The sequence below is a fragment of the Phallusia mammillata genome, chromosome 5 (assembly GCF_965637545.1).
Source record: "Phallusia mammillata chromosome 5, kaPhaMamm4.hap1.1, whole genome shotgun sequence".
NCBI classification, from domain to species: Eukaryota; Metazoa; Chordata; class Ascidiacea; order Phlebobranchia; family Ascidiidae; genus Phallusia; species Phallusia mammillata.
In genome coordinates, this window is record NC_137256.1 from 3,022,625 (window position 1) to 3,049,740 (window position 27,116).

General features: G+C 37.9%; 4 protein-coding genes and 1 pseudogene across 9 annotated transcripts; 2 read left to right on the forward strand and 3 right to left on the reverse strand.

Annotated features, from left to right (window-relative positions):
- Window positions 1-4,408: 4,408 nt before the first annotated feature.
- On the reverse strand, window positions 4,409-5,733 carry LOC145228074 (uncharacterized; annotated as a pseudogene). The gene is made up of 4 exons (XR_013860025.1): window positions 5,664-5,733; window positions 5,308-5,471; window positions 4,778-4,913; window positions 4,409-4,655 (listed from the first exon to the last, which is right to left on the reverse strand). The product of XR_013860025.1 is annotated as an uncharacterized LOC145228074 (transcript).
- Window positions 5,734-8,069: 2,336 nt separating this feature from the next.
- LOC145227709 (uncharacterized) lies at window positions 8,070-10,100 on the forward strand. Of its 2 annotated transcripts, XM_080092597.1 has the most exons (6): window positions 8,070-8,241; window positions 8,418-8,492; window positions 8,689-8,852; window positions 9,279-9,414; window positions 9,541-9,844; window positions 9,979-10,100. In XM_080092597.1, the coding sequence occupies exons 2-6, from the start codon at window positions 8,420-8,422 to the stop codon at window positions 9,998-10,000; spliced, it is 699 nt and encodes a 232-aa protein (XP_079948723.1). In that variant the 5' UTR covers window positions 8,070-8,241; window positions 8,418-8,419; the 3' UTR covers window positions 10,001-10,100. The 2 variants fall into 2 exon arrangements, with proteins under 2 accessions (XP_079948723.1, XP_079948724.1); XM_080092598.1 differs by lacking the exon at window positions 9,979-10,100 and having other exon boundaries at window positions 9,541-9,848.
- Window positions 10,101-12,548: 2,448 nt separating this feature from the next.
- Window positions 12,549-14,688, reverse strand: LOC145227710 (uncharacterized). Of its 2 annotated transcripts, XM_080092600.1 has the most exons (6): window positions 14,349-14,686; window positions 14,092-14,166; window positions 13,737-13,900; window positions 13,212-13,347; window positions 12,787-13,090; window positions 12,549-12,646 (listed from the first exon to the last, which is right to left on the reverse strand). In XM_080092600.1, exons 2-6 carry the CDS (start codon window positions 14,159-14,161, stop codon window positions 12,625-12,627), a joined length of 696 nt encoding a protein of 231 aa, XP_079948726.1. In that variant the 5' UTR covers window positions 14,162-14,166; window positions 14,349-14,686; the 3' UTR covers window positions 12,549-12,624. The 2 variants fall into 2 exon arrangements, with proteins under 2 accessions (XP_079948726.1, XP_079948727.1); XM_080092601.1 differs by lacking the exon at window positions 12,549-12,646 and having other exon boundaries at window positions 12,783-13,090; window positions 14,349-14,688.
- A 2,328-nt stretch (window positions 14,689-17,016) lies between these two features.
- Window positions 17,017-19,077, forward strand: LOC145227706 (uncharacterized). Of its 3 annotated transcripts, none has more exons than XM_080092594.1 (6): window positions 17,017-17,147; window positions 17,311-17,385; window positions 17,576-17,739; window positions 18,120-18,276; window positions 18,401-18,704; window positions 18,949-19,077. In XM_080092594.1, the coding sequence occupies exons 2-6, from the start codon at window positions 17,316-17,318 to the stop codon at window positions 18,956-18,958; spliced, it is 705 nt and encodes a 234-aa protein (XP_079948720.1). In that variant the 5' UTR covers window positions 17,017-17,147; window positions 17,311-17,315; the 3' UTR covers window positions 18,959-19,077. The 3 variants fall into 3 exon arrangements, with proteins under 3 accessions (XP_079948720.1, XP_079948721.1, XP_079948722.1); XM_080092595.1 differs by having other exon boundaries at window positions 18,120-18,255; XM_080092596.1 differs by lacking the exon at window positions 18,949-19,077 and having other exon boundaries at window positions 18,120-18,255; window positions 18,401-18,708.
- A 4,470-nt stretch (window positions 19,078-23,547) lies between these two features.
- LOC145228075 (general transcription factor II-I repeat domain-containing protein 2-like) lies at window positions 23,548-25,347 on the reverse strand. Its single transcript, XM_080093054.1, has one exon. The coding sequence runs from the start codon at window positions 25,345-25,347 to the stop codon at window positions 23,548-23,550; it is 1,800 nt and encodes a 599-aa protein (XP_079949180.1).
- Window positions 25,348-27,116: the final 1,769 nt, after the last annotated feature.

Below are 27,116 nucleotides of genomic sequence, written 5' to 3' on the forward strand. Positions count from 1 at the left end.
AGAATGAACTTATATCCTTAGAAACTGAAGTTGTGGCGTGATCATGAATTTAAATTTGTTTAAGTGAAACCAAATTGTTTACGCTTCTGGTAAGTTTAGTCAGCTTAAGAAATAACCCACAAGGGGACTTAAAGATAATTATTTCACAACCGTGTAAAGTAAGTCATATTTAGACTTGACAAAAGATCATATAACAGTCGTTCGGCGAATACACATTCTTTTAAAGTTTGGGTTGATGCTTTCTACGAATTTGTCGTTCTAAAAAGAATCTAAAAAAAGCTAAAAAAAAATTGGGAAACCTTTTTACCATAACTAATTCTTATAAACATGTGTGTGGGGACCCATTTTTCTTTGATGTGAGTAGAAGTTCCGTAAATACGCGCCCGCGTTGTTTGACAAAAATAAGATTGGGCAGAGGCCACCATTCCGTTTTCTGTCCCACAATCTGTCCTGACGCGTTTGGGATAGCCACCAAACCGACCAACAGCATGTAGAAACAGCTTCACTATTGTAACTGGATTGTTGTTAATTCTTTGCACTTGTCACCATAGAATTTTTCTGCTCCATCCATCTATAGTCCACGGCTTCTCAAACTTTTTTGATCTGCGACCCCATTGTGGAAAAGAATATTCTACGTGACCCCTTAATGGGTATAGCCCAGGGTCGATGAACTATTTTGTTTATAAAAGCCACTAAACGTTTTATCGACACTGCTGTAGGCCGCATAAACTATTGCCCACTGCCCAGGCCTAGGACAGTGGTGTTCAAACTTTTTGATTTACGGATTGGTTGTTGTGTAATTTTCTCTGGCAGAGTAGTAGAAATTGCGGTTCAAGCTAAATAAAGGTAAATAAACTTCCCGCCACATTTCCACCTTCAGTACAACATTCAAGACTTATTTCACTTGTAGATGCGCTAGTTTAAACATATCAATGCTCTAAGGGCAGCTTGTGGCATCACAGACACGTTTTGGACATTAGATTGTGTGCAAGCAATTGTTTTCTTTGTTACACAAGTAGAGCGATGAGCTCTTGGTAGTCCCACAGAAATCGCTTTGTGAATTACTAAGGGACCATTGGATCACACCGCTGAGAGAACTTATCAAATAGTAATGGGAGTATAGCCTATACACGTGAATGATGTTTAAACAATAAATTCACGCACGTGTACCATTTACTGCAACAATGACATAATAACGCATAATATTTCGCGACCCCAAAATTATATTCCGCGACCCTAAGTTGGGTCGCGACCCACAGTTTGAGAATCCCTGCTCTATACAACCATGAATTGCAAACCCATACGGCATTAAATTGTTGTATCCATCGAGATGCCAGCAAAAGTTCGGTCCCGGTGAACAATAACGCTCCCTTTTTAAACGCCTTGCACGACGGACTGATGAGCCGACCGGATCTATTTCTTGAGCAAAATCGCAACCTGGTTTCTTGTGGCGTAACACCCCTCCATTCTCAAGGAATGCCACATGCTTCTGTAGCCAAACATACAATTTGACGTGGTCAATTGTGCTGCTACTCGATCCCGCACAGCAGCCTTTGCTGGTTAACAATTTTTTTTTTTTTTTCGCTTCAAACCATAGAGTTTCAGCCTGATTTTGAAAGTCCGTAAACTTATTTCTATTTTATGGTACTTCCTTAGGAATTCGTGGATGGTGTTGTACTGAAAACCTCGGTTGAAATAAAATGGCAATTTTAGACCAGTCTAACTTTATTGAACAACCAGGGCAAAATACGAACTCCCTTTGCAACAATCTTGAACACTCGCACTTAAAATGAACATAAGACATAGCGGCACTGCAGTAGTGGTCCACGGTTGTAAAATGAACGTTATAGTGTGTTACGCCTCACGCAAATTGTTCGTTACTTGATTTGTCACCTCATAAAGTCCATTATAATGTTGTATTGGGTACTGTTTAAGTCGCTTTTGTATGTTCTGACTTTGATGTGTGCCATGGTTTTTATGTTCTGACTTTGGGATGTGTCACAAGGTTTGCGTGTGTCACGAGTTTTGTGTTTTGCACTTCTGGGCCACCGTAGAATTCGGCACAGTCGTCCAAAAAGAATAAAAAAATGCAAACATTTCCGCATAGGTATCTCGTAGTTATTCGTACACTATTAGGTTCGAATGAAAAGTTTTGCGTTATTACGTAATAATACCGACAAGAACGAGGCCGAAACCGGTTTATGACGTCACATACTTTTATGACGTCATAAAAATTTGAAATCCCGTTGTTTTTTGTCAATTTTGTTTCGTTTGAAAACACTTTGAAATTGCCTTTTCAATACTCGTAACCTACTTTTTGTGCGTCTCTACTGAAAGCGAAACGAACCTTCCCAGACGCCATAACTGTTAATATTTTAGAATATCCAATTTTACCACAAATGCAATGTAAACACATTTGTTCTAGAACAGGTGTACTCATGTAACAAGCTTCGATAGTCAAGCCACAAAACGAGTGATGGTAAACCTTGTATTGAAGACCTCTGTCTAACTGTTCATAAAAGCACAGGTAATAACACTCAGGTTCAAATCAAAACACGATGGTTGTAACGTTAAAGAAGTGATTTCACAAATAAAATTAAAAAATAAACCAATCACGGGCCAAATATTACGCAACCGGTTGATACAATTTGCATTTAAACAACGTAACTTTGAAACCACATCACCTGCTTGTATTTGCCTGAATCTAAACTACATTTGACTTACAACAGTGTGTATTTTTACTCGGTAAACAACGCAAAAACTTGATTTTACGACGTTTTAAGATTTTGATAGTATGACGTCATGCAGGAGATTTTCCTATATGACGTAATTGGTTGACGCGTAACTAGCTGACAATGCCATTGTTTATTATAGTGCAAAATGACAAAGTGTAGTTGATAAATGATGATATAAGACCAGAATATTGTGTTTATTATTTGGAGTTCACGTGCCCATTTTCGTGTATTTCCGTGACGCACATGACGAATGGGACGAATTCGGTACACGACATTATCCCCCCATATTTTGTACACCTTTTGGATTTAAAAAAAATGCGCAGGAGAATAGGCATTCATCTTTAATGTACACACGATTTTTTTCTTCTAACATAACTGACAAAAATCTAAAAAGTTTGACAAGGAGTTTCACGAAAAAAAATGTTTTCTGCTAGTGTTGGAATAAAAAATCCGGAAATGCATAAAACTTTAGTTTTTCTCGCTATGTGGTCAAATGTGATGTTTAATGAATTAGTTGGACGAGATGAGTTCGAGACAACCGTTTTCCGCCCAAAAAACACCAAACGCAGTGCAAAAATTGGTGTAAGGCACAGTGTGACGAATACGTCCCATACGGCGTTAAGGCTTATCTTTATTTTTTCTCCCTCGATTCGGTGCCCAGAGTTGCGCTGTTATTGTTTGCGTTTGGAGGTTGGCTCAGGAAGCTTTGGCAGTTAAAGGAACTGATCATGCCACATTGGCGAAATATATGTTCCTTTATTTGAACCGGCTGATTCTGTTTCACAAAGCATTTTATCGTCCATTGGTATTACTGTATTATATAGTTAAAAAGGCAAACAGGGATCGTCAGTTTAAGCCATGCTGTTGATTGTTTTGATTCATTACTAAAGTTGTCATTTTGAGGTTATGATCCAGTAACCGAGGATGGCAGTACGGTACGTTTTAATTAGGCCTACAGTGCGTTTAACCCTCCTTTTGCATGGCGGTCAGTCCGTAAGCACAAAATATTAAGCATTGACCTCATAAATATTTTTGAGTCCTCTTTTTGAACAGAGACATTGTGATGAAATCAGGCCATAAACAATTTAAATTCAAGTTTTAGACAAAAAGCCTTTGCTGCGCACCACATTTCCGTACCGTACTTTTTGATGAATTTTGCTGCGCACCACACCCCGTACCGTACTTTTTGATGAATTTTGCTGCGCACCACACCCCGTACCGTACTTTTTGATGAATTGTACTGCGTACCGCACCCTCGAACCGTAACGTACAGCCATCCTTTCCAGTAACTAGCTACTTAGATAGGTAATTTTATTACAAAGTCCGGCCCGAATCAAGCCCTTAACATAGTGTTTGTGACTTGGTTCAAATGTTTGCATTTATCAATGTGGCCACTGCTATAGTCTATCCCGTTTTCTTATACAGCTGCACAAATTTGAAGCGGAACAAGCCAAAATAATTATATTTCGTTGGTGTTTTATTTTATTTGATGAAATATACATTAACCGAAAACACTTTCTGAAAAGCAGATGTTGATCATTACTTCTTTCCATTATAGGTTCTGAAAAAAAAGTAAGATTTTATTTACTTGTTGCGATGGTAAGACTAAATCGATATAAGATATGTTTCTCGACATTGATTTGGATGAGGATCACTGAAAAAATACTGCACCTTCATGTCCACAGTTGGTGCTAGTTCCATATTTGTTGTAAGTCAGATCGGCGTCAGGTGCTCCAGCGCACCAACCACCGTGTTGCAGTGCAAAGACTTCATAGCCTCGACCATGCGCAGCTTGCACACATTTGGCGATGGCGTCCTGACGTGAGCCGTAACTTCCGTCCAGGACTGGATCGAGTCCTTCAAGTGTTGGAATGGCGCGATTTGCTGTGTCTCTCCAACAGCCGAGATTCTCAATAAGAACTGAAAACAAAAATATGTTGTTCGTTCGTTTAATTTGATGAAAACAATATTTATTTTGACATCGTAGGTTAGACGATTTTTTGTCCATAATTTTTTTCTTATTTTCACCCATAGCTTCTCACCTTCGGAAATGGAGTCGATTTCGTAAACCTGATTGGCCCAACTACCGCCTTCACCGTCAGACCCACATCCACCGCTCCCACCATATTTACGGTAAGTATCACGGGCTGTGGATGAACTGGCGCACCAACCACTGTGCTGAAAGAAAGAAATCACATGAATTATCGGGAAGTAGTTTTATTTCAATAAGAAAATGAAAACTTTCTGGTACACAGTTCGAATTTATCACAATATTTAGGTTTCAGTTTTATGTCTAGTGTTGATGATGACTCATTTGTTTTTTAACAACTGTCGCGTTATAAGAAAAATTCTTAGCGATTCTTAATTTTGCTGAACAGTGTAACGAATAAAATATTTTTCAATACAAAACCTCAAACGATAAGTGAGTTGCATACAGCGCACACTGTGTCGAACTATACATGGACGTCACTTTCAAATTTCATCAGTGCATCAGTGGCTAGTGTTGTCATCTAACGGTTCTCCAGTTTATTGGGAGCATTTACTGTAAAACTGTATGTTGTTTTTGCGTTACCTGAAGAGCAAATACGTCATCGCCGTGGTTGTGAGTGACTCTGGCGCATTTTGCAATCGCGTTGGATCTTGAACCGTAGCTGCCATCAAGAATAGCATCTCCTTCTCTCGTAGGAATTGCTCTGATCCCATGGTCTTTCCAACACCCGAGATTGTTGTAAGTAACTATGCGAGGAAAATTTGTTTATGGCAAAGTTCCGCATCCACTACTTCAAAATAGTCGTCAACTCGTTGATTTTAAACATATGTTTACTCGCATTGGTATCGTAAGTTGAATATGCATCAATCTATTTTAACATTTTTGCGTTTACGCTTATAACCACTTTTCACTTTTAACTGCCATGGCATTTATCTTACCTGGGTAATACGTCACTGCGCTTGCAGCTCCAATAAAAGCACACGCGATGGTCAGAATAAAAATCTTCATCGTAACTGAAACAAAACAAAAAAATAATAAATACTTAACTTTGACTTTCAAATAGCAACATCATATTTAACAGCGTCGAAACCGTATACTGTTGCATTTCGGTCAAAGTTCTGACTTTAAAAATAACTTCGTTGACATGCAGTAATAATGAGATTTATTCTAGAAAAATGATACCTTCGGTAGACAGTCGACTTCTGACGATTTTTCAAAGGAAAATTGTGGTTGATGAATCGATCAACTGATGATTTTCCTAAACAAACCTCCACTATTTTATACCAGTAACTTGGTAATTTCCGTCGGTGCTCCAGGCTACTTTTCTTGCTTGTAATGCAGGTTTTGATTCACTCGCCTGAGATATTTTCCATATATTTCCCGGTCGCTTTTCGATGCAAAGTCAAAAAAGTAAATGGTGCGAAAGTATTGACGAAAACCGGTCCTGGATAAACGCTGTCGAAATCACCCTGGTGGTGTTTTTGCCAGTTTCGAAAAAACAGAAAGACGAGTTTCGGAAAATTTCTGCTTTTGCTCGAAACCAGCTGTAGTTTTCCACCCTGCCAAGCTAATTGCATGTTGCACAAAAATTTCCATCATATACCTATATTGCTGTTTCATCATGTAGCAGCGAATAAATCAGTTTGGAATGGAAAAAACATTGTAGTGTATAGGTGTGCTGTTCGCCTTAAAGTACAATGTCACATGATAAACAAACCTTAACATAGTAAACTTGATAAATAGCATTTAAATATTTGACTGTGATGCAAAGTTTTCTAAAGACACCACAATTATTATTGACTATTTGTATGTCTTGCTCTGTAAATACGTGGTAATGGGTTTGAAAGCACAAGACTGGAACATATGGAGTAGTTTTTTTTTCATCAAGGAAATTGCTATTTTATGCACCGACGGAGTCTTGTTAAATCTTATCAACACTATATTGTTACCTTAATTGAAATGACTCAAAGATGACAATAGTTGTGTGAAATGGTTTCAGCAATAAACAACTTTGTACATTCGGGCAGCAGACTGATGCTATTTCGCGGACTTCGTGGTCAAACTTTCCAAGTTTGTCGAATATGGTCGGTAATGATAGAGGCGATATAAAAACTCACATCATTTGTCACCCCGCAAAACTCGCGAGAAAATAACTGGATCGAAAACAAAGTGATGTGCAGGTGTGTGGTACTTTCCCGCGCATTTGCGTGATTGCGTAAGCAAAAATAGCTAAATGGCGTCACAATGGCGGCTTATAAAGAAGCATTATCACGTTTTTGTTTAAATATTTACGCACATATCTTGATTTAAAATCTGATTTCTTTTTTAATCAAATGAACTCTTCAGACAATTAAACACACAAAACCCCATTTTGGTAAACCCTCATTTTAACATACCCAGGTATGGAGAAAGTCCTCGACGCCCAAACTAGGCGAAACTTCGATGCGAAACTTCCGAATCGGGCGACGTAACTACTTTGACCATTATACTCCCGTGACCGTTGAAGCGCCACTTGACCGTTGAACAACACGTTGACCACAAACGGGGAAATGCCAATGAGTTGAGTTGTTACGTTGTGGTTTATTGCGATTACAACAATGAGCTGTGTTCCTTGACATTCTAACAATTTGACATTACTGCTGTACGAATGTACAAAGTTGTTTTTCGTTGAAACGATTTCATACAGCTATTGTCATCTTCGAGTTATATTTAAGATAACAAAAAAGTGTTGTAAAAAGGTTCGAGTGTCAACAACTCTTTGTCTGTAATTTAAATAGAAAATCCGTTGATAAACAAACCACTCTATATGTTTGAGTCTTGTGCTTTCAAACCGATTACCATATGTACAGAGCAGGACATTCAAATAGACATAACATTTTTGTCATCTTTAGAAAACTTTGCATCGCAGACAAATATTTAAAAGAATAAAGTGCGTTTCGTTAAGTTTCGTTGATCATGTAACATTGTACTTGCAGCACACATTTACACTAAACACACCTTTACACTACAACATTTTTTTTCCCATTCCATCGATTTATTCGCTGCTACATGATAAAACAGCAATATAGGTGTATGATGGAAATTTTCGTGGCACATGCAATTAGATTGGCAGGGTGGAAAATTACAGCTTGGTTTCGAGCAAAGGCAGAAATTTGCGAAACTCGTCTTTTTGTTTTTTTCGAAACTGACCAAAACACCACCAGGGTGATTTCGACAGCGTTTATCCAGGACCGGTTTTCGTCCAGACTTTCGCACCATTTACTTTTTTGACTTTGTATCGAAAAACAGCTGGGAATTGCCGTAGGAAAACCATCTCGGACGTAAACAACTCGACCGGGCGAGTGAGTCAAAAACCACTGCATTGCAAGCAAGAAAAATAGCCTGGAGCACCGACGGAAATTACCGAGTTACTGGTATAAAAGAGTGGAGGTTTGTTGAGGAAAATCATCAGTTTCATCGACTCATCAACAACAACTTTCCTTTGAGAAATCGTCAGAAGTCGACTGTCTACACAAGGTAACATTTTTCTACAATAAATCTAATTATTACTTCATTTCAACAAGTTATTTTTAGAGTCTATTTTAAGATCTAAATTGAACAACATACGATTTCGACGGTGTTAAATATGATATTGTTTTTTGAAAATCAAAGTTTACTTATTTATACATCTATTCATATATGTTTTGTTTTAGTTATGTTGAAGGTTTTCATTCTGACCATAGCGTGTGCTTTTATTGGAGCTGCAAGCGCAATTATTTATTACCCAGGTAAGTGCCGTAATGCCTAGAAAACTAAAAGTGCAAGTTGTTATAATCGTAAAAGCAAATTTGTGAAACTTAGTTTGCGCATATTCATCCAACGTTGCCAATGCGAGTAAATATATATCTTTAAAATCAATAAGTTAACGACTAATTCACAATCCTGGTCTCATAACTTTGCCACAAACAAATTTTCCTCTTCTAGTTACTTACAATAATCTCGGATGTTGGAGAGACTCTAGCAACAGAGCGATTCCTACGAGAGAAGGAGATCCTATTCTTGATGGCAGCTACAGATCAAGATCCAACGCGATTGCAAAATGCGCCAGAGTTGCTCATAACCATGGCGATGACGTATTTGCTCTTCAGGTAACGCAAAAAAACACAGTTTTGCATGCACATGTGATACTCCCCACAAACTGGAGAATTGTTAGATGTCAACACAAGCCAATACGGCCTATAGCGTGTCACCAGCTGCACTGATGAAACCTTATTGGTCGAACAGTGTGCGCTGTCTGCAGTTAACTTATCAAATGGCTTCATACTTTTGCGTTAAAACTTATTTTGTTCGTTAAACTGCTTAGCAGAATTGAAGATTGCTACAAGAATACTTCTTATAACGCGACAGTTGTTAAAAATATGCAAAAATATTATCTTCAGTAACACTAGACACAAAAAAACAAAATATTATTGTGAATTCAAACTTTGTACTAGATTGTTTTTAAATAATTGTTATCTGTCACTTATTCAAATAAAACCATTTCCCGATAATGCATTTAATTCTTTTTGTTTTAGAACGGAGGTTGGTGCGCTAGTTCAGCCTCAGCCCGTGATACTTACCGTAAATATGATCTGGGCTACACATGTTTTTCTAGCGGTAAAGGTGATCCTTGGCGCAATCAGGTTTACGAAATCGACTCAATTTCAGAAGGTAAGAAGTCATGGGTGAAAATAAAAACAAAAAACATTTCAACGGCAAAAATCGTTTAACCTACTATGCAAAATAATAAACGTTTTCATCTATTTGAAACAACAAACAACATATTTTTGTTTTCAGTTTTTATTGAGAATCTCGGCTGTTGGAGAGACACAGCAAATCGCGCCATTCCAACACTTGAAGGACTCGATCCAGTCCTGGACGGAAGTTACGGCTCACGTCAGGACGCGATCGCCAAATGTGTTCAAGCTGCGCATGCGCGAGGATATGAAGTCTTTGCACTGCAACACGGTGGTTGGTGCGCTGGAGCACGTGATGCCGATCTGACTTACAACAAATATGGAGCTAGCACCAACTGTGGACATGACGGTGAAGGAGGATCATGGGCAAATCAAGTTTACCGCATTCGTGTCTTGAAAACCACGTAAGTACAACAGGGAAATATTAGTGTCACTATTATTTCAGTGTTCCTCATCCAAATCAAGCTGCATGTTGTAAAACTTATCTCATATCGATTTAACCTTACCATCGCCACAAGCAAAAAATCTTCTTTTTCAGAACCTATAATAGGAAGAAGTAAAGAACAACATCGGCTTTCCAGAAACGTCCAAAGTGTCTTGTATGTTTCATACAATCTTTCGTTTTTTGTATATTTCATCAAAAGTATAACACAAACGCAGCATATTTGTCATAACTTACACAGCCAGTCGGCTTTAAATTTCTGCAGCTGTACAAGAAAACTAAACAAACTATAGCAGTTTCGCATTTTGGTAACATTTAAACCAAGCCACAAACACTATTTGCCCAGGCCGGACATGTTTATTAAATGTGCAGAAAGAATATCAAATTGAAAAGATCTACGTGAAGGTCTTACCAAACAATTGATCAGTGAAGTATGAATGTTGACACACAAATATACGAATCGTAGGCTGTAACTTAATGCATGGTAGGTCAATATACGTTGGGGTGAAATGAGTACAAATAAACAGTGCTCGAATTTGAATGCTTAGCCAAAGAACCATGCTTGCACTCGTATTGCTATGTTGTGATTGGTGCACCAAAACACGTGACCCAGAGCCTTTAGTGGCATGAAATATTTGCATGAGCTTTGGCCTATACAACTAACTTGGGCCAATTTCGGTAAAGCCGATTTGTTTACGCATGACGTTCAAAAATGGCAATGTGTTTAGACCAGTGGTTCTCAAACTTTTTTATTGTCGGGGCCAAATGTCACTAAAGATTTGGGGGCTAAAAATCACTAAAGATTATGACTTTAAAAGCTAAAATAGCAATCTCTGGTGGGTTTTCTGAGGTCTGGTGCGAGCCGCAAAATAAGTAGTTGGGAGCCGCATGCGGCCCCGAAAACCGAGTTTGAGAACCACTGGTTTAGACATTATCTAATGATAACCTTCCAACACAATATTGCTCTTATCGGTTGACAAAAGCATTGCCACCATAAACAATAAATATATAGCATTTAGGAAAAATGAAGTAAGAATGTTTCGAAGTGTAAGAATGCGGAACGGTTACAATTTTCTGCTGGAGCAATGTTCAAGAATCAACGTGTGAAGTACAAAATATGAATAAAAATGAAGCAGTACGCTTTGGTGCCTCAATACCCGACAGAGCGTATTGAAAAGCCCATCGACCCGTATGTGGTTTAGGAGATGTCAATTACCCCAGTCCGGTCTCTAATAAGTTCTTTTCAAAATACCCCATAAGTTCCTTGTGTCGTGATGTGACTTCAAACTTTTGACACTAAAGGAAACAAACAAGCACAAAATATTTTTAGACCAAAATATCGGACGGAAAAACTCTTTCATGAGGCCTATAAGCAGTCGAAACGCCTGGCAAGTAGAAATTTGCTAAAGCAGTTCGTATGAACCGTTGTGACAAAATTATTGCCTTTGAACGGAGTGAACTAAGTTTGTCCGTACCTAAAAACATTAGTATTGTTTCAAATGTCATTATCATGCTATAGTCGTTTGGTAAAGAAATCTGCTGGAAGAGCAATAATTGCTAATAGCAAAAGCGTAGTTATTCTTCAGCTGTCAAAACATTTTGCAGTCAATCGCAATTTTTCATTTGAGTTACTTTAAGAATAGAAAGAGAGATCTATGATATTTCAATTTTTTTAACGCAATCTGTTTTTCAGTTTTGTAGCAGATAAAGCTACAAGATGAACAAAGTAGCGTTGTTGCATTGGTGGCTTGGGTGATGGTAATGTACATTGATACATCTGATGCCGGACACAGGTGGCGTTGGCGTGGGCGTGGAGATGTCGCACTGATCGATGGTAATAAGTGGTTTATACTTACAAAATTACCACTGCTATGCTATAGTCGCCGGTAACAGCAGTGAAATGTAGGCTGTTGCATAATATTATTGAATAATCATGTAAATGAAAGAGGAATAGTTGTATAAGAATCAGAATACCGGCATTTTTGGACGAATTAAGGAATGATTACCAGATTTCTGTAAAAGAAGGTGACTGCAATTTCTATTTTTTATTTTCTACTGCGATTGTTAAATTATTGTCAAATTAAATCTTTTAATATTTTTCAGCAAGTTTCTTTTTAGGCGAAACTTAGAACAAAATAGAATGAAGTTCGTCATTGCCGATTTTTTGCGACAATAAACAGAAATATTGGCTCACATGTTAGGTGTTGTTTGATCGTAGGTATTCTGAGATTACAAGTTTTTCTTTTAAAAACTAGCTTGTTCGAAATAAAAAGTTGTGTTTTCAACTTTATTGAGTCCTCTTTTGGAACAGAGACATTGTGATGAAATCAGATTGTAAACAATTTAAATTCAAGTTTTAGACAAAAGCTTTCTTTGCGCACCACACCCCGTACCGTACTTTTTGATGAATTTTGCTGCGTACCGTACCCTCGTACCGTACCGTATAGCCATCCTTTCCAGTAACTAATTACTTAGCTAGGTAATTTTATTTAAAAACATGTACGGATACAAAGTCCGGCCCGAATCAAGCCCTTAACATAGCGTTTGTAACTTGGTTCAAATGTTTGCAATTCTCAATGCGGCCACTGCTATTGTTTATCCAGTTTTCTTATAACTTACAGCTGCATAAACTTGAAGCCGGACAAGTTAACACAATTATATAGCGATGGTGTTTTATTTTTGATAAAATATACATCAACCGAAAACACACCTTGGACGTTTCAGAAAAGAAGATGTTGATCTTTACTTCTTTCCGTTATAGGTTCTGAAAAAAAGTAAGATTTTACTTATTTGTTGCGATGGTAAGGTTAAACCGATATAAGATATGTTTCTCGACATGCAACTTGATTTGGATGAGGAACACTGAAATAATACTGACAACTAATATTCTCCGGTTTTACTTACGTGGTTTTCAAGACACGAATGCGGTAAACTTGATTTGCCCATGATCCTCCTTCACCGTCATGTCCACAGTTGGTGCTAGCTCCATATTTGTTGTAAGTCAGATCGGCGTCAGGTGCTCCAGCGCACCAACCACCGTGTTGCAGTGCAAAGACTTCATAGCCTCGCGCATGCGCAGCTTGCACACATTTGGCGATGGCGTCGCGGCGTGAGCCGTAACTTCCGTCCAGGACTGGGTCGAGTCCCTCAAGTGTCGGAATGGCGCGATTTGATGTGTCTCTCCAACAGCCGAGATTCTCAATAACAACTGAAAACAAAATATGTTGTTCGTTTATTTAATTTTAAGAAAACATTTTTTATTATGACATAATAGGTTAGACGATTTTTTGTCCATAATTTTTTTCTTATTTTCACCCATAGCTTCTCACCTTCGGAAATGGAGTCGATTTCGTAAACCTGATTGGCCCAACTACCACCTTCACCGTCAGACCCACATCCACCGCTCCCACCATATTTACGGTAAGTATCACGGGCTGTGGATGAACTGGCGCACCAACCACCGTGCTGAAAGAAAGAAATCACAAGAATTATCGGGAAGTAGTTTTATTTAAATGAGAAAATGAAAACTTTCTGGTACAGAGTTCGAATTGACCATAATATTTAGGTTTCAGTTTTATGTCTTGTATTGATGATGACTCATTTGTTTTTTAACAACTGTCGCGTTATAAGAAAAATTCTTAGCGATTCTTAATTTTGCTGAACAGTGTAACGAATAAAATATTTTTCAATACAAAACTTCAAACGATAAGTGAGTTGCATACAGCGCACACTGGGTCGAATTATACATGGACGTCACTTTCAAATGTCATCAGTGTAGTGTTGTCATCTAACGGTTCTCCAGTTTATTGCGAGTATTACATTTTAATGAAAAACTGTGTGTTTTTTTGGGTTACCTGAAGAGCAAATACGTCATCGCCGTGGTTGTGAGCGACTCTGGCGCATTTTGCAATCGCGTTGGATCTTGATCCGTAGCTGCCATCAAGAATAGCATCTCCTTCTCTCGTAGGAATTGCTCTGATCCCATGGTCTTTCCAACATCCGAGATTGTTGTAAGTAACTATTCGAGAAAAATTTGTTTATGGTAAAGTTCCGCATCCACTACTTCAAAATAGTCGTCAACTCGTTGATTTTAAAGATATGTTTACTCGCATTGGTATCGTAAGTTGAATATGCATAAACCTAGTTTAACATTTAGCGTTTACGGTTATAACCACTTTTCACTTTTAACTGCCATGGCATTTATCTTACCTGGATAATAGGTCACTGCACTTGCAGCTCCAATAAAAGCACACGCGATGGTCAGAATAAAAATCTTCATCGTAACTGAAACAAAACAAAAATAATATGAATAAACAAACTTTGACTTTCAAATAACAAAATCATATTTAACACCGTCGAAATCGCATGATGTTGCATTTCGGTCTAAGTTCTGACTTTAAAAATAACTTAAGTATAAATAAAGTATAAATGCAGTAATAATTAGATTTATTGAAGAAAAATGTTACCTTTTGTAGACGGTCGACTTCTGACGAATTCTCAAAGAACAATAGTTGTTGATGAATCGATGAACTGATGATTTTGCTCAAAAAACCTCCACTCTTTTATACCAGTAACTCGGTAATTTCCGTCGGTGCTCCAGGCTACTTTTCTTGCTTGCAATGCAGTGGTTTTTGACTTACTCGCTTAGTCGAATTGTTTACGTCCGGAGATGGTTTTCCTCCGGCAATTCCCAGTCGTTTTTCGATGCAAAGTCAAAAAAGTAAGTGGTGCGAAAGTGTTGACGAAAACCGGTCCTGGATAAACGCTGTCGAAATCACTCTGGTGGCGTTTTGATTAGTTTCGAAAAACAAAAAGACGAGTTTCGGAAATTTCTGCCTTTGCTCGAAACCAAGCTGTAATTTTCCACCCTGCCAAGCTAATTGCATGTGCCACAAAAGTTTCCATCATATACCTACATTGCTGTTTCATCATATAGCAGAGAATAAATCAATTTGGAATGGAAAAAATACTGTAGTGTAAAGGTGTGCTGTTCCACTTTAAAAAGTTTCATGATCAACTAAATTTAACACAACGCATTTGACAAAATAGCAGGAACATATAGAGTAAGTTTTTTATCCGCGGATTTTCTGTTTTAGGTGCAGACTAAGTCTTGTTAATAGTCGAATATTTTTACAACACTATATTGTTATCTTAATTGAAACAACTCAAAGATGGCAATGGTTGTATGAAATCCTTTCAACAAAAAACAACTTCGTACAGCAGTAGCGACAAATTTGGAATGTCAAGGAACACAGCTCTTTGTGGCAATGGTAATACACCACAACGTAACAACTCGACGCTCTGTGATTTCCCCACTTCTAGTTCAACGGTCAAGAGGCGCTTCAACGGTCAAGCGGCTTGAAACGTCAAAGTATTTACTTCGCACGATTCGAAAGTTTCGCATCGATGTTTCGCCTAGTTTGTGCGTCGGGGACTTTCTCCATACCTGGACATGTTAAAATCAGGGTTTACCAATAGGGTTTTGTGTGCTTCATTTTCTGAAAAAATCAAATTACATCCTAAAAAAATAATTCTAAATCAATATATGTGCGTAAACATGTAATCAAAAACGTGATAATGCCTCTTCATAAGCCGCCATTGTGACGTTAGTCACCTGTTTTCGCTTACGCCAGTGGTTCTTAACCGGTGGGAAATTTCCCACTAGTGGGAAATTTCATGTTTTCAGAGGGAATATATGTAATTCAGGTAACCAAACTCGGATCCGCGGGTCGAATCCGGCTTTGAATTAACTGTTGAAAGCCGCAACAACATGTAAGATTAATTTCACCAGGGTTTACAAGACACTTTAAACAAATCTAAAGGCCGTTTGTTACATCACAGACAAGACTAGAGTATCAATGACTTTGCTATTGTGCGTGAATAAAAGCCTTTCCTTTGTTGATTGTGATGCAATACATGACTAACGCAAGCAGAGGAGACTTCTAAAAAGTTTTACTCTCTCGCAAAAGCACAATTTAAACAAAATAAGATTGCAGTATGCCCATACCTTTAGGGTCTATGGACCAAATCGCTTCACAAAATTATTTCATTTAAAGAATAATTTGTTTTTAACGTAGGGCACAAAACACTTTATAAAAATAACAGAGGGGGGAATTCGAAGTTGGTGGTTGACTTTAGTGGGAAACCACACCAAAAAGGTTAAGAACCACTGGCTTGCGCAATCACGCAAACTCGCGGGAAAGTACCACACACCGGCACATCACTTCATTTCCGATCCATTTATTTTCTTGCGAGTTTTTGCAAGGTAAAAAAAGGTGCCAGCTTTTTTATGGATGTTTTTACCGCGCCTCTATCACACCCGAACACTTTGAAGAAACCTGAGAAGTTGGGCCACGAAGTCCGCGGTATGCCAACATTCTGTTGTACGAATGCACAAAGTTGCTTTTTTGTTGAAACGATTTCATACAACTATTGTCATCTTCGAGTTATTTCAATTAAGATGGCAATATAGTGTTGTAAACGGATTCGAGTATTAACAAGATTTCGTCTGCACCTTAAATGGCAAATTCGTCGACAAACAAATTACCCTAGATGCTCCTGTCTTGTGCTTTTAAACACATTCCCACATATTTTCAAAGCAGGTCTTACTAATAGACATAATATTTTTGGCTTTTTTAGGAAACTTTGCATCACAGTCAAATATTTAAATGCTTTTTATCAGGTGTTTTGCTAAGTTTCGTTTATCACGTAATCTTGTACTTTAAGCCGAACAGTACACCTTTCACGACAATATTTTTCAATTACAAATTAATTTATTTGCTGCTACATGATAAAACAGCAATATAGGTATGTGATGGAAATTGTTTGTGGCTTATGCAATTGGCTGGACAGACTGGAAAATTACAGCTTGGTTTCGAAAAAAGGTAGAAATTTTCCGTAACTTTTCCTCAGTAACTAGTTTTTTTTTCGAAACTGTCCAAAACACTACTAGGGTGATTTTGACTGTGTTTTTCCAGGACCGGTTTTCGTCGACATTCACACACAAACACTTACTTCTTTGACCTGCATCGAAAAACGACTAAAAATTGCCTGAGGAAAACATCTCCGGACGTAAACAACCCGACTAGGCGAGAGTCAAAAACCACTGCATTACAAGCAAGAAAAGTAGCCTGGAGCACCGAAGGAAATTACCGAGTTACTGGTATAAAAGAGTGGAGGTTTGTTGAGGAAAATCATCAGTTTCATCGACTCATCAACAACAACTTTCCTTTGAGAAATCGTCAGAAGTCGACTGTCTACAAAAGGTAACATTTTTCTGAAATAAATTATTACTGCATTTCAACAAAGTTATTTTTAATGTGGCACTAAGACCTAAATGCAACAGCATACGACTTCGATGGTGTTAAATATGATTTTGTTATTGAAATATAAAAGTTAGTTTATTGAAATATCTTTGTTTTGTTTCAGTTACGATGAAGATTTTCATTCTGGCCATCGCGTGTGTTTTCATTGGGGCTGCAAGCGCAGTGATTTATTACCCAGGTAAATTAAATGGTGTAACAACCAAAGGTGCAAAGTTGTTATATCGTAAACGCAAAAATGTTACAATAGATTTATGCATATTCAACTTACGACGCCAATGCGAGAAAACATATCTTTAAAATCGACAAATTGACAACTAATTTTAAAGTAGTGGATGCGGATTTGCCATTAACAAATGTTCCTTGCATAGTAACTTACAACCATCTCGGATGTTGGAAAGACCAAGGGACCAGAGCAATTCCTACGAGAGAAGGAGATGCTATTCTTGATGGCAGTTTCCAAGAAAGATCAAACGCCATTGCAAAATGCGCCAGAGTTGCTCACAACCACGGCGATGACGTATTCGCTGTACAGGTAATGCTTCGTTAACCTGTGCAGTGCCATAAATTTAAGCTATGAATTTGAGATTAATTGGTCCATGAGATATTCTTTATATTGACGCTTTAGTGCATGGGTCTTCAACCTTTTTGAGCCAAATCGCAGTTCTTGTACATATTATATTTATACAGTCAGTAATGTTGAACCGCCCCACTTTTGAAGTAAAATCGTCCCCCAACTTCCAAAATTGTAACCATCGACCCCTCGGTAGACTTAATCGCACCGTTGAAGAAACCTGCTTTTGTGTCTTTATTCATGAAACAACAAACTAGACGAATCGCTTAAACATGGCATGAGACTTTATCTGGTCCTTACTCAAATTGAACCGCTATAAATATTCGATTTGTTTTTTTCAGGCAGGTGGTTGGTGTGCCAGTTCAGCCACAGCCCGTGATACTTACCCTATATATGGTGCAAGCAGCGCATGTGGGTCTGACGGTGAAGGCGGTGATTTGGCCAATGAGGTTTACGAAATCGACTTCATTTCGGAAGGTGATTTTTCGGTCAAGTTATGTAATTACTTTTTGAAGTAAAAAATCTTTGTGTCAAATATTTTTTAATTCCGTAAACTACTTTTACCCACGACATATTTTAATCAAATTAAACAAAAAGAACAACATCAAAATTTGATTGTCAGTTTCACTTGTCGATCTCGGCTGTTGGAGAGACGCACCATTTCGTGCCATTCAATTACTTGAGGGACACGATCCAGTCCTGGATGGAAGTTTTGGCCCACGCGAGGACGCGATCTCCAAATGTGTGCAAGCTGCTCATGCGCGGGGCTATGACATCATTGCATTGCAAGCCAGTGGACAGTGCGCTGGAGCACGTAACGCCCGTCTGACTTACAAAAAATATGGAGCTAGCACCCTCTGTGGAAGTGACGGCGAAGGAGGAAACTGGGCCAATCAAGTCTACCGCATTCGTGTCTTGAAAACCACGTAAGCAAAAATCTTGAAAATTTCATTTGTTAAAAAGTTTCATAAAGTTTGCAACCCAAACTAAAGTTGCCCATTGTGAAGGCACAACTCTCGTCGTTCTATTTTAGTAGTTCGGTGCATTTTGTACCTCAACCATACAACAACATCAATAAATAAACAGCTTTTATTAACACGCAACTATTCTTGACTTGGGCATTGCAAGAAAAATCGGAATTTGGTCCAAATATTTTCCTTTATATTTCAGATACTACTAGTGTCAGCGCATCTATAAATATATCAACGCACCTGAAGATATCATCAACATCGGATTTTAACAAACGTCAAAAGTGTCCCCTGATGTATATTTGATTGAAAATAAAACACAATATATCCATAAAAACTTGCATTGAATGTTGAAATGTTTGCTGCTAGAAGCAAAATCAGAAAAACTAGTGGTGGTCGAGCATGAAGCAATTTACAGGATTCAAATTTGTCCACAGACAACTTTCATGCAAAAATATGTTTTGGTGATATGAAATTGTCATGAGAGCAAGTTTATTAGATTCACACATAAGTCAGCAAAAACATTTCATAACCTACACCATTTTTTTTAATATAAAAACTTTATGCTGTTAGGGAAACCAGCTTTTGGCAGTCATCAAATAACTTAATTAAAACACACGTTAAAGACTGGGTGTTATTTTGGATAAAAAAGCTTACTTATCTAATATTTAAAACTCAATTTTTAAACAAACATCCGAATAGGTACGAAATTGTTATTTAATAAATAACGGAAAGTGGATAAATGATTACAATTTCTGCATTGTGGGGGTTATAAACTTGTCACATTTTAACGCTCGAATGACCATGAAATCATTTATAAAACAAAGATTTGCAACGAGAAAAATTATTGTCAGCAAAGACGTAGGGTTGAAAAAACAGAAATTGAAAAGCTAACATAAAACCTAAGAAATTATTATGCGACATGTGTTTGTGTGAAATGGCGCCATATTATGGCTGTACTTTGATTGGTCCACCGAAACACGTGAGACCTCTCTTAATGACGAGAATGAACTTATAACCTTAGGAACTGAAGTTGTGGCGTGATCATAAAATTTAAATTTGTTAAAGTAAAACCAAATTGTTTACGCTTCTGGTGAGTTTAGTCAGCATCAGAAATAACCCACAAGGGGACTGCAATTATTTTGCAACCGTTTAAAGCAAGTCATATTTGGACTTGACAAACAAAATTTGCTGACTCAATAATGATGTCAATATTGTTGTTGCAGCATTCGGGTAACTATATTACTTTATTTTGTTCTATTTCTCAGCATTTTTGTTCGTAGTGATACCACACTTCGTGCCTCGGGCATTAAACCTAATCATCAAATGTCCAGGCGGCAAATCCAAACACATATAAACAAGCAATCTATTGTCCATTGAAATCGAAAATGCTTCATTCCACAAACGATGGGTATTTAACAAAAAGTACATACATGCCTGGTTTATACAGTATTTTGAAACATTTTCAAAGCTGTCACTCAAATATTTAAAGTGTCCTCATCATCTTTCATCTGGTTTTATTTGAATGATATTTTAATGAAACCAAATGCTTAGTACTAAAGTCGAATTCTGTATTGTAGTTTTATGCATAAAAACCAAGATAGTTTGAATGCGACAAATCGTGAAAGTCAAAGTATAACCGTATTTTCATCACCAAAAAAAACATGTCGCTGTAAAAGATATTTCTTGTGAATAAAACTCCAAGTATTAGACAACATTTCAAATAGGTAACTGTTAAAGTCCAGTTTGGACGAAGTTTAAAATAAATAATTCAGCATATTGAGCGAAATAAAAAGGCAAAGATTTTAGTCAGTTTCCGCTGTTAAACTTTTCCACAAAGGGTTTCCTAACGACGCCGGAAACATTATGTCTGTTTGTATTACATGCTCTGTATGAAATGGTTATGACAAAAAACAACTTGATACATTTTTACAGCAGTAGTAATCGTACAAGTATTTATAGTGAGAATTTGTTAGAATGGCAAAGAACAGAGCTCATTGTCGCAATAGCAATACATTACAATCATTGGCGCCGTCACGTAGGGACAAGAGGGGACACTTGCTTCCGCCCTTCTCTTAGGAAGTTGACATAGTCAAAGCAAATGTCTAAACAAGCGACTTTAACGATGTCTGCTTTGTTTACGTATCTGTTGTTGTTTCCATGGCCTCTACCGTTTTTACGCTTTTTAAATGAACAAAATGGTTCATAGTTGCTTGGCTATCCCTGCATGTGTGTATTTGTCAAAATGTGACCGCCCCTGGAAAAAAAATTGCCGGCGCCCATGATCACAATGCAACAACTCAACGTACTTTCATTTCCCCCATTTGTAGTCAGTCTTTTGTTTTTGGCGCTTCAACGGTCATTGGAGTTTAAACCCAGCTAACAAGAAACGTTATTACAACATTCACAACGTTGTTTAAAAGTTGTCAAATGGTTATTAACCTATTTTTTTCCAAAGTAAATGTTGCACTAAGGTTCGATAGTATTACGTTACCCCTGAACGTATCTAAACATTATTAAAACGGTCAATAAAAAACGTCTTTAAAATAACGTTTGCTTGCGGTTGTAATGCGGCGTGTGAATAACGTTATTTGATATACGTAACGGTGTGAACGTCTTCATTACATTATCTTGCGACGTAATTAAAACGTTTTGATGTAACGTTTTCATGTCGTTACATTGATTGGTTCAGGAAACGTTTTCGAATTACCTCCCAAACCTTACGTTTTTGCAACTTCACAAAGTGACGAAACAGAAACTTTTTTAATTAACGTTTTTACACGGTTTCGGATATTCGTTCTTATTACGCTGTTTGAGATACGATTCAAATCAAACGTTTTTATAACCTTAACACACAACAAAGTAAACACGTTCCAAGTAAACGTTTTTATATGGTTACAATAATTTGTTTTGGAAACGGTTTTAAAGTTACGAATGAAAGCCAACGTTTTTGTCACCTTACCACACAACGAAGTAAACACGTTCCAAATAAACGTTTTTATATGGTTACAATAATTTGTTTTGGAAACGATATCAAAGTTACGAATGGATGTCAACGTTTTTGTCACCTTACCACACAACGAAGTAAACACGTTCCAAATAAACGTTTTTATATGGTTACAATAATTTGTTTTGAAAACAATTTTAAAGTTACGAATGGATGTCAACGTTTTTGTCACCTTACCACACAACGAAGTAAACACGTTCCAAATAAACGTTTTTATATGGTTACAATAATTTGTTTTAGAAACGATATCAAAGTTACGAATGGATGTCAACGTTTTTGTCACCTTACCACACAACGAAGTAAACACGTTCCAAATAAACGTTTTTATATGGTTACAATAATTTGTTTTGAAAACAATTTTAAAGTTACGAATGGATGTCAACGTTTTTGTCACCTTACCACACAACGAAGTAAACACGTTCCAAATAAACGTTTTTATATGGTTACAATAATTTGTTTTGGAAACGATATCAAAGTTAAGAATGGATGTCAACGTTTTTGTCACCTTACCACACAACGAAGTAAACACGTTCCAAATAAAAGTTTTTATATAGTAACTATAATTTGTTTTAGAAACGATATCAAAGTTACGAATGGATGTCAACGTTTTTGTCACCTTACCACACAACGAAGTAAACACGTTTCAAATGAACGTTTTTGTATGGTTACAATAATTTGTTTCGATGTGCGAATCGAAAGCGAGAAGCGTGCATCGTCATTATTCGCAGACACGACCGCCCACACCATAAAGCGCGTGTTCGCACCGGGGAACTACTGTTCGCTATAAAACAAAAACGGCTTAAAATATTTTCAAACGGTGTTCACTGGCCAACTGCAAAATGCAGTCAGTAACAACGTGCAAATTTTCAGTTCGTTTCAATTTACGAATCGAAAATGAGAAGCTGGCATCGTTATTTTTCGCAGGCATGACCGCCCACACCATAAAGCGCGCGGTCGCACCGGGGAACTACTGTTCGCTATAAAACAAAAACGGCTTAAAATATTTTCAAACGGTCTTCCACTGGCCAACTTCAAATTGCAGTCATTAACAACGTGCAAAGTTTTAGTTTGTTTCAGTTTACGAATCGAAAATGAGAAGCGTGCATCGTCATTTTTCGCAGGCATGACCGCCCACACCATAAAGCGCGTGGTCGCACCGGGGAACTACTGTTCGCTATAAAACAAAAACGGCTTACAATAATTTCAAACGGTCTTCACTGGCCAACTGCAAAATGCAGTCAGTAACAACGTGCAAAGTTTCAGTTCGTTTCAATTTACGAATCGAAAATGAGAAGCGTGCATCGTCATTTTTCGCAGGCATGACCGCCCTCACCATAAAGCGCGCGGTCGCACCGGGGAACTACTGGTCGCTATAAAACAAAAAACGGCTTAAAATAATTTCAAACGGTCTTCATTGGTCAACTTCAAATTGCAGTCAGTGACAACGTGCAAAGTTTTAGTTTGTTTCGATGTGCGAATCGAAAATGAGTAGCGTGTATCATGATTATTCGCAGGCACGACCACCCACACCATAAAGTCACGTTGTCGCAATGGGAACGACCATAACGTTACCAGCAAAAAGATAAAGTCAATCCCTAAGTGTAAAATATGTCAACGTTTTGACTGTTTATACCAGTGGTTCCCAACCTTTTTTGGTGTCAGGGCCGAATTTCAAATTTCAGAGTACGTTTGGAGCCGCACGAATATACTCATTAAGTATAACAAAAATTATAAAGCATGAAAGCACGTACCAACGAATAGCAACACTAACAAGAAAAAAACACACAAATCAATTTAATGTCCAACTTGGCATTGGCTTTGAGCTTTAAGAAGTGTGTCAAAGCGAGGCGTAATTGCAGAGGATGCAGTACGCAGTAGCTGCTTGAGGTGGTCATCGGTCAATCGATTGCGATATTGATTTTTGATTATGACCATTTTGCTGAAAAGTGCTTCACACACATAAGTTGATCCAAATAGAGAGGTGTTTTTCTGGGCATTGGTTATCAAGTTGGGATACTTTCCCTCTGGAACTTGACTCCAAAATTCAAGTAAGTCTTCACTTTTAAATAATTGCTTGAGCTCGATATCTGACTGCATGTCTAGCAACTCCAATTGAAAATTGTCAGGGGCAGTGGCCACATTAATTGCAATAGGATTTGAAAACATTTTCATCATGGGCAAAAAAGCATTCATTCCGTCAATGCGGCGGTTGAACTCATAAATCAAGTTGCTGATAAGCCTGTTGTATGCATCAAATGATCCATTGGTTTGATGGTCAGATAGCGTTGGAAAATGTGTTGTAACACCACCTGCAAGCTGCGTTTTCCAAAGACAAAGTTTGTTAATAAAAGCAGTTGCTGTGCTATACAAATCATGACAAAGCTTGTTATTGCCTTGTAGAGTGCGATTTAGAGAAGAAAGGGGTGCGGTGATATCCACAAAAAACGCCAAATCAGCAACCCAATCTTCGTCGCCAAGCTGAGGAATATCTTTCTTTCCTTCAGCAAACATTTTAATCTCTGGAAGAAGATCATAAAATCTTTTGATACATGAAGCGCGGCTTAGCCATCGTACGGCTGTGAACATGGCTACGTCACCATACTCAGCGTCAGTATCTGCTAAAAACTTTTTGAACTTCCGATGCTTAAGTGCGTTTGCTCTAATCCAGTTTACTGTTGTTATTACCACATCCATCACATTAGACATGTTACGTGACTTAGCAACCAGACTTTCTTGGTGTAAAATACAATGATGCCATGTCACCGGAGCAAGATGATACTCGTCTCGCCATTTATTGATGAGCCCTTGAAGCCCTTGATTTGCTCCAAGCATGGAAGGACAGCCATCCGTTGCCACTCCAACCAACTTTGATGGGTCCAAATGTGCTTCTTCAAGAGTAGCATGAATTTCACGAAACATATCTGTTCCTTTAGTTGAGCCATGAATAGAACGCAAAGTTAGATATTCTTCACAAATCGTAAAATCCGGCATGACTCCCCTAATAAACACAGCTAATTGCTCTGTGTCGGTGACATCTTTTGAGCTGTCTAGCGCGACAGAGTAGCACACAAAATTTTTTGATTTCTCAAGAAGCTGATCATGTTGGTCGTTTGCTATACATTCAATGCGCCGTGTTACTGTAGTATTACTCAGCTGCAACTTTTTTGCCTTTTCTTTTACGGAACTTGAACAGCATTCTGTTGCAAACGTAACTATAGCCTGCTTCATAATTTCACCATCCGAGTATGGCTTCATATTGCGAGCAATTAGATGGCTCACCTTGTATGATGTTTTGGTAATATCTTCAGATTCATTACTAGCCTTGAACATATTTGTTTGCTTATGCCGTGCCGACTTAAGAGATTCCAACTTCCTTTTCCTTGATTCTCCTTGGTAGCAATCATATTCTGAAGAATGAGTTTTGTAGTGCCTCTCAATGTTAAAAGATTTTACGCTACTTATCACCACAGGACAAAGAAGGCAATGGGCTTTGTTGTCTACCTCAATTTGAAAATACTTTGCTTCCCAATCACTTTGAAAAACACGATTTTCCTGCTGAAGTGTACGTGCTTTCTTTGAAGGCTGTTCTGACATAATTTAAAGCTTGAATATACCTAAAACTTAAGTAAATGACTGATTATCCTACTGCAGTTTTATAGCGGTTGTAACTACTTTAGATCAAGTTCAATAAAAAGTTCACAAAAATAGAGTAAAATCGAGAAGAACTGGACAGCTGCTGCTGGGTTTTGCCTTAACTATAGCTGCTGCTCGTTCAAATGGAAAGTTATGACACATTGCTTTGAAACAACAGTGACGTAACAATAGCAGTCTATTCACAACTTTCCTCTCATCTTAATTATAAACTCCAGACTCCAAGCCAAGCAAGGGTAATTTTTGAATATGATTTTTATTTTTTTGTTATCAATAGATTTTTTTAAATATTTTTGTGGGATTTTCAAACGTCAATGAGAGCCGCAAGAAGGCTAGCTGGGAGCCGCGGTTGGGAATCACTGGTTTATACTGTAGTCGTCAGACAAAATGTGAACATTGGTTTCTCGCTGTGAATATTTAGAACTGGGAATTGTGTACACGAAACGGTGCAATTACGTAATAATTAAAAAAGTCTTGACGTCAGTTGGACGTATCGTTTTTGTCCAATATGACTAACCAGGTTATGGTTTGTCTTTTGCGTTATCGTTTTTATGTTATTCTGACGTTGATTAGGCGTCGGGTGCCAAATAGGGATATATTGACGTGTCTAGTCATTCCTGCTCAAGTCAAGGCCGACTTATTGACTCTACTTAAAGCTAAGTATCAAAAATTAATATTGACAACGTAATTATAACTAAATGATAAATTGTATGACGTCTCTACTGCGATGCTATGTCTATAAATAGTAACGATTAACAAATAATGATGCAAATATGATGCAACCGCTTATGAATTGGGAATCACCAATCCGAAATCAGGGGCGGCGTGGAAAGGTGATTTATTGTTGAGTGTGCGAGTGTCGTGTGCAAGTGTCGTGTGCGAGTGCGGTTGCGGAGTTTCGTCAGCGTTAGCAAAATATTTCCGAAAGACAATTGATAACTGTCATGAACGCACACACCTTTAAGGAGTGTTCACTTGTAATTGCAGCGTGTTTCTTGTTCCCCTGTCATAATACTTCTTTTGTTGTTTTCTTTCTTTTCCAAACGGACGGCAAGTTGAACTTTTTAACGTTTCGATATCCGGGGGCATCGTGTGTCTGATTTGCCGACCCATGAGAAGCTGTGCAGGTGATTTTCCGCAAAGGAGAGGAGCACTCCTAAATATTAACAAACTTTTGTTAAAATCCTGTACACTGGCGTGAGGTTTTTTAAGTAGTTGCTTCGTTGTCTGGACACTCCTCTCAGCCAGTCCGTTAGATCGTGGATAATGTGGACTCGAGGTTAAATGAACAAAGCCCCATTCCTCGGCGAATTTTGCAAACTCCTCACTAGAAAACTGAGGACCGTTATCACTAATAACAGTTTCGGGAATTCCAAACCTGGAAAAAATAGTTTTCAAACCACTTATAACAGACGCCGCAGAAGTTGTAGTTAACGGGGTTACTTCTGGATATCCGGAGTAGTAGTCCACTGTTACCAAAAAAAAATTTCGGTTCCAATAGAACAGGTCAGTTGCCACTTTCTGAAACGGATAAGAAGGAGCTTGGTGAGGTTCTAACGGTTGGCGTTGTTGCTGTGACCTGAATTTTGCACAAATGGCACAGGAAGAAACCAAACCAGATATGTCTTTGGATAACCCAGGCCAATATATACTTTCCCGAGCTCGTCCTTTGCATTTTACTTCACCCAAATGGCCTTCATGCACACGTTCTA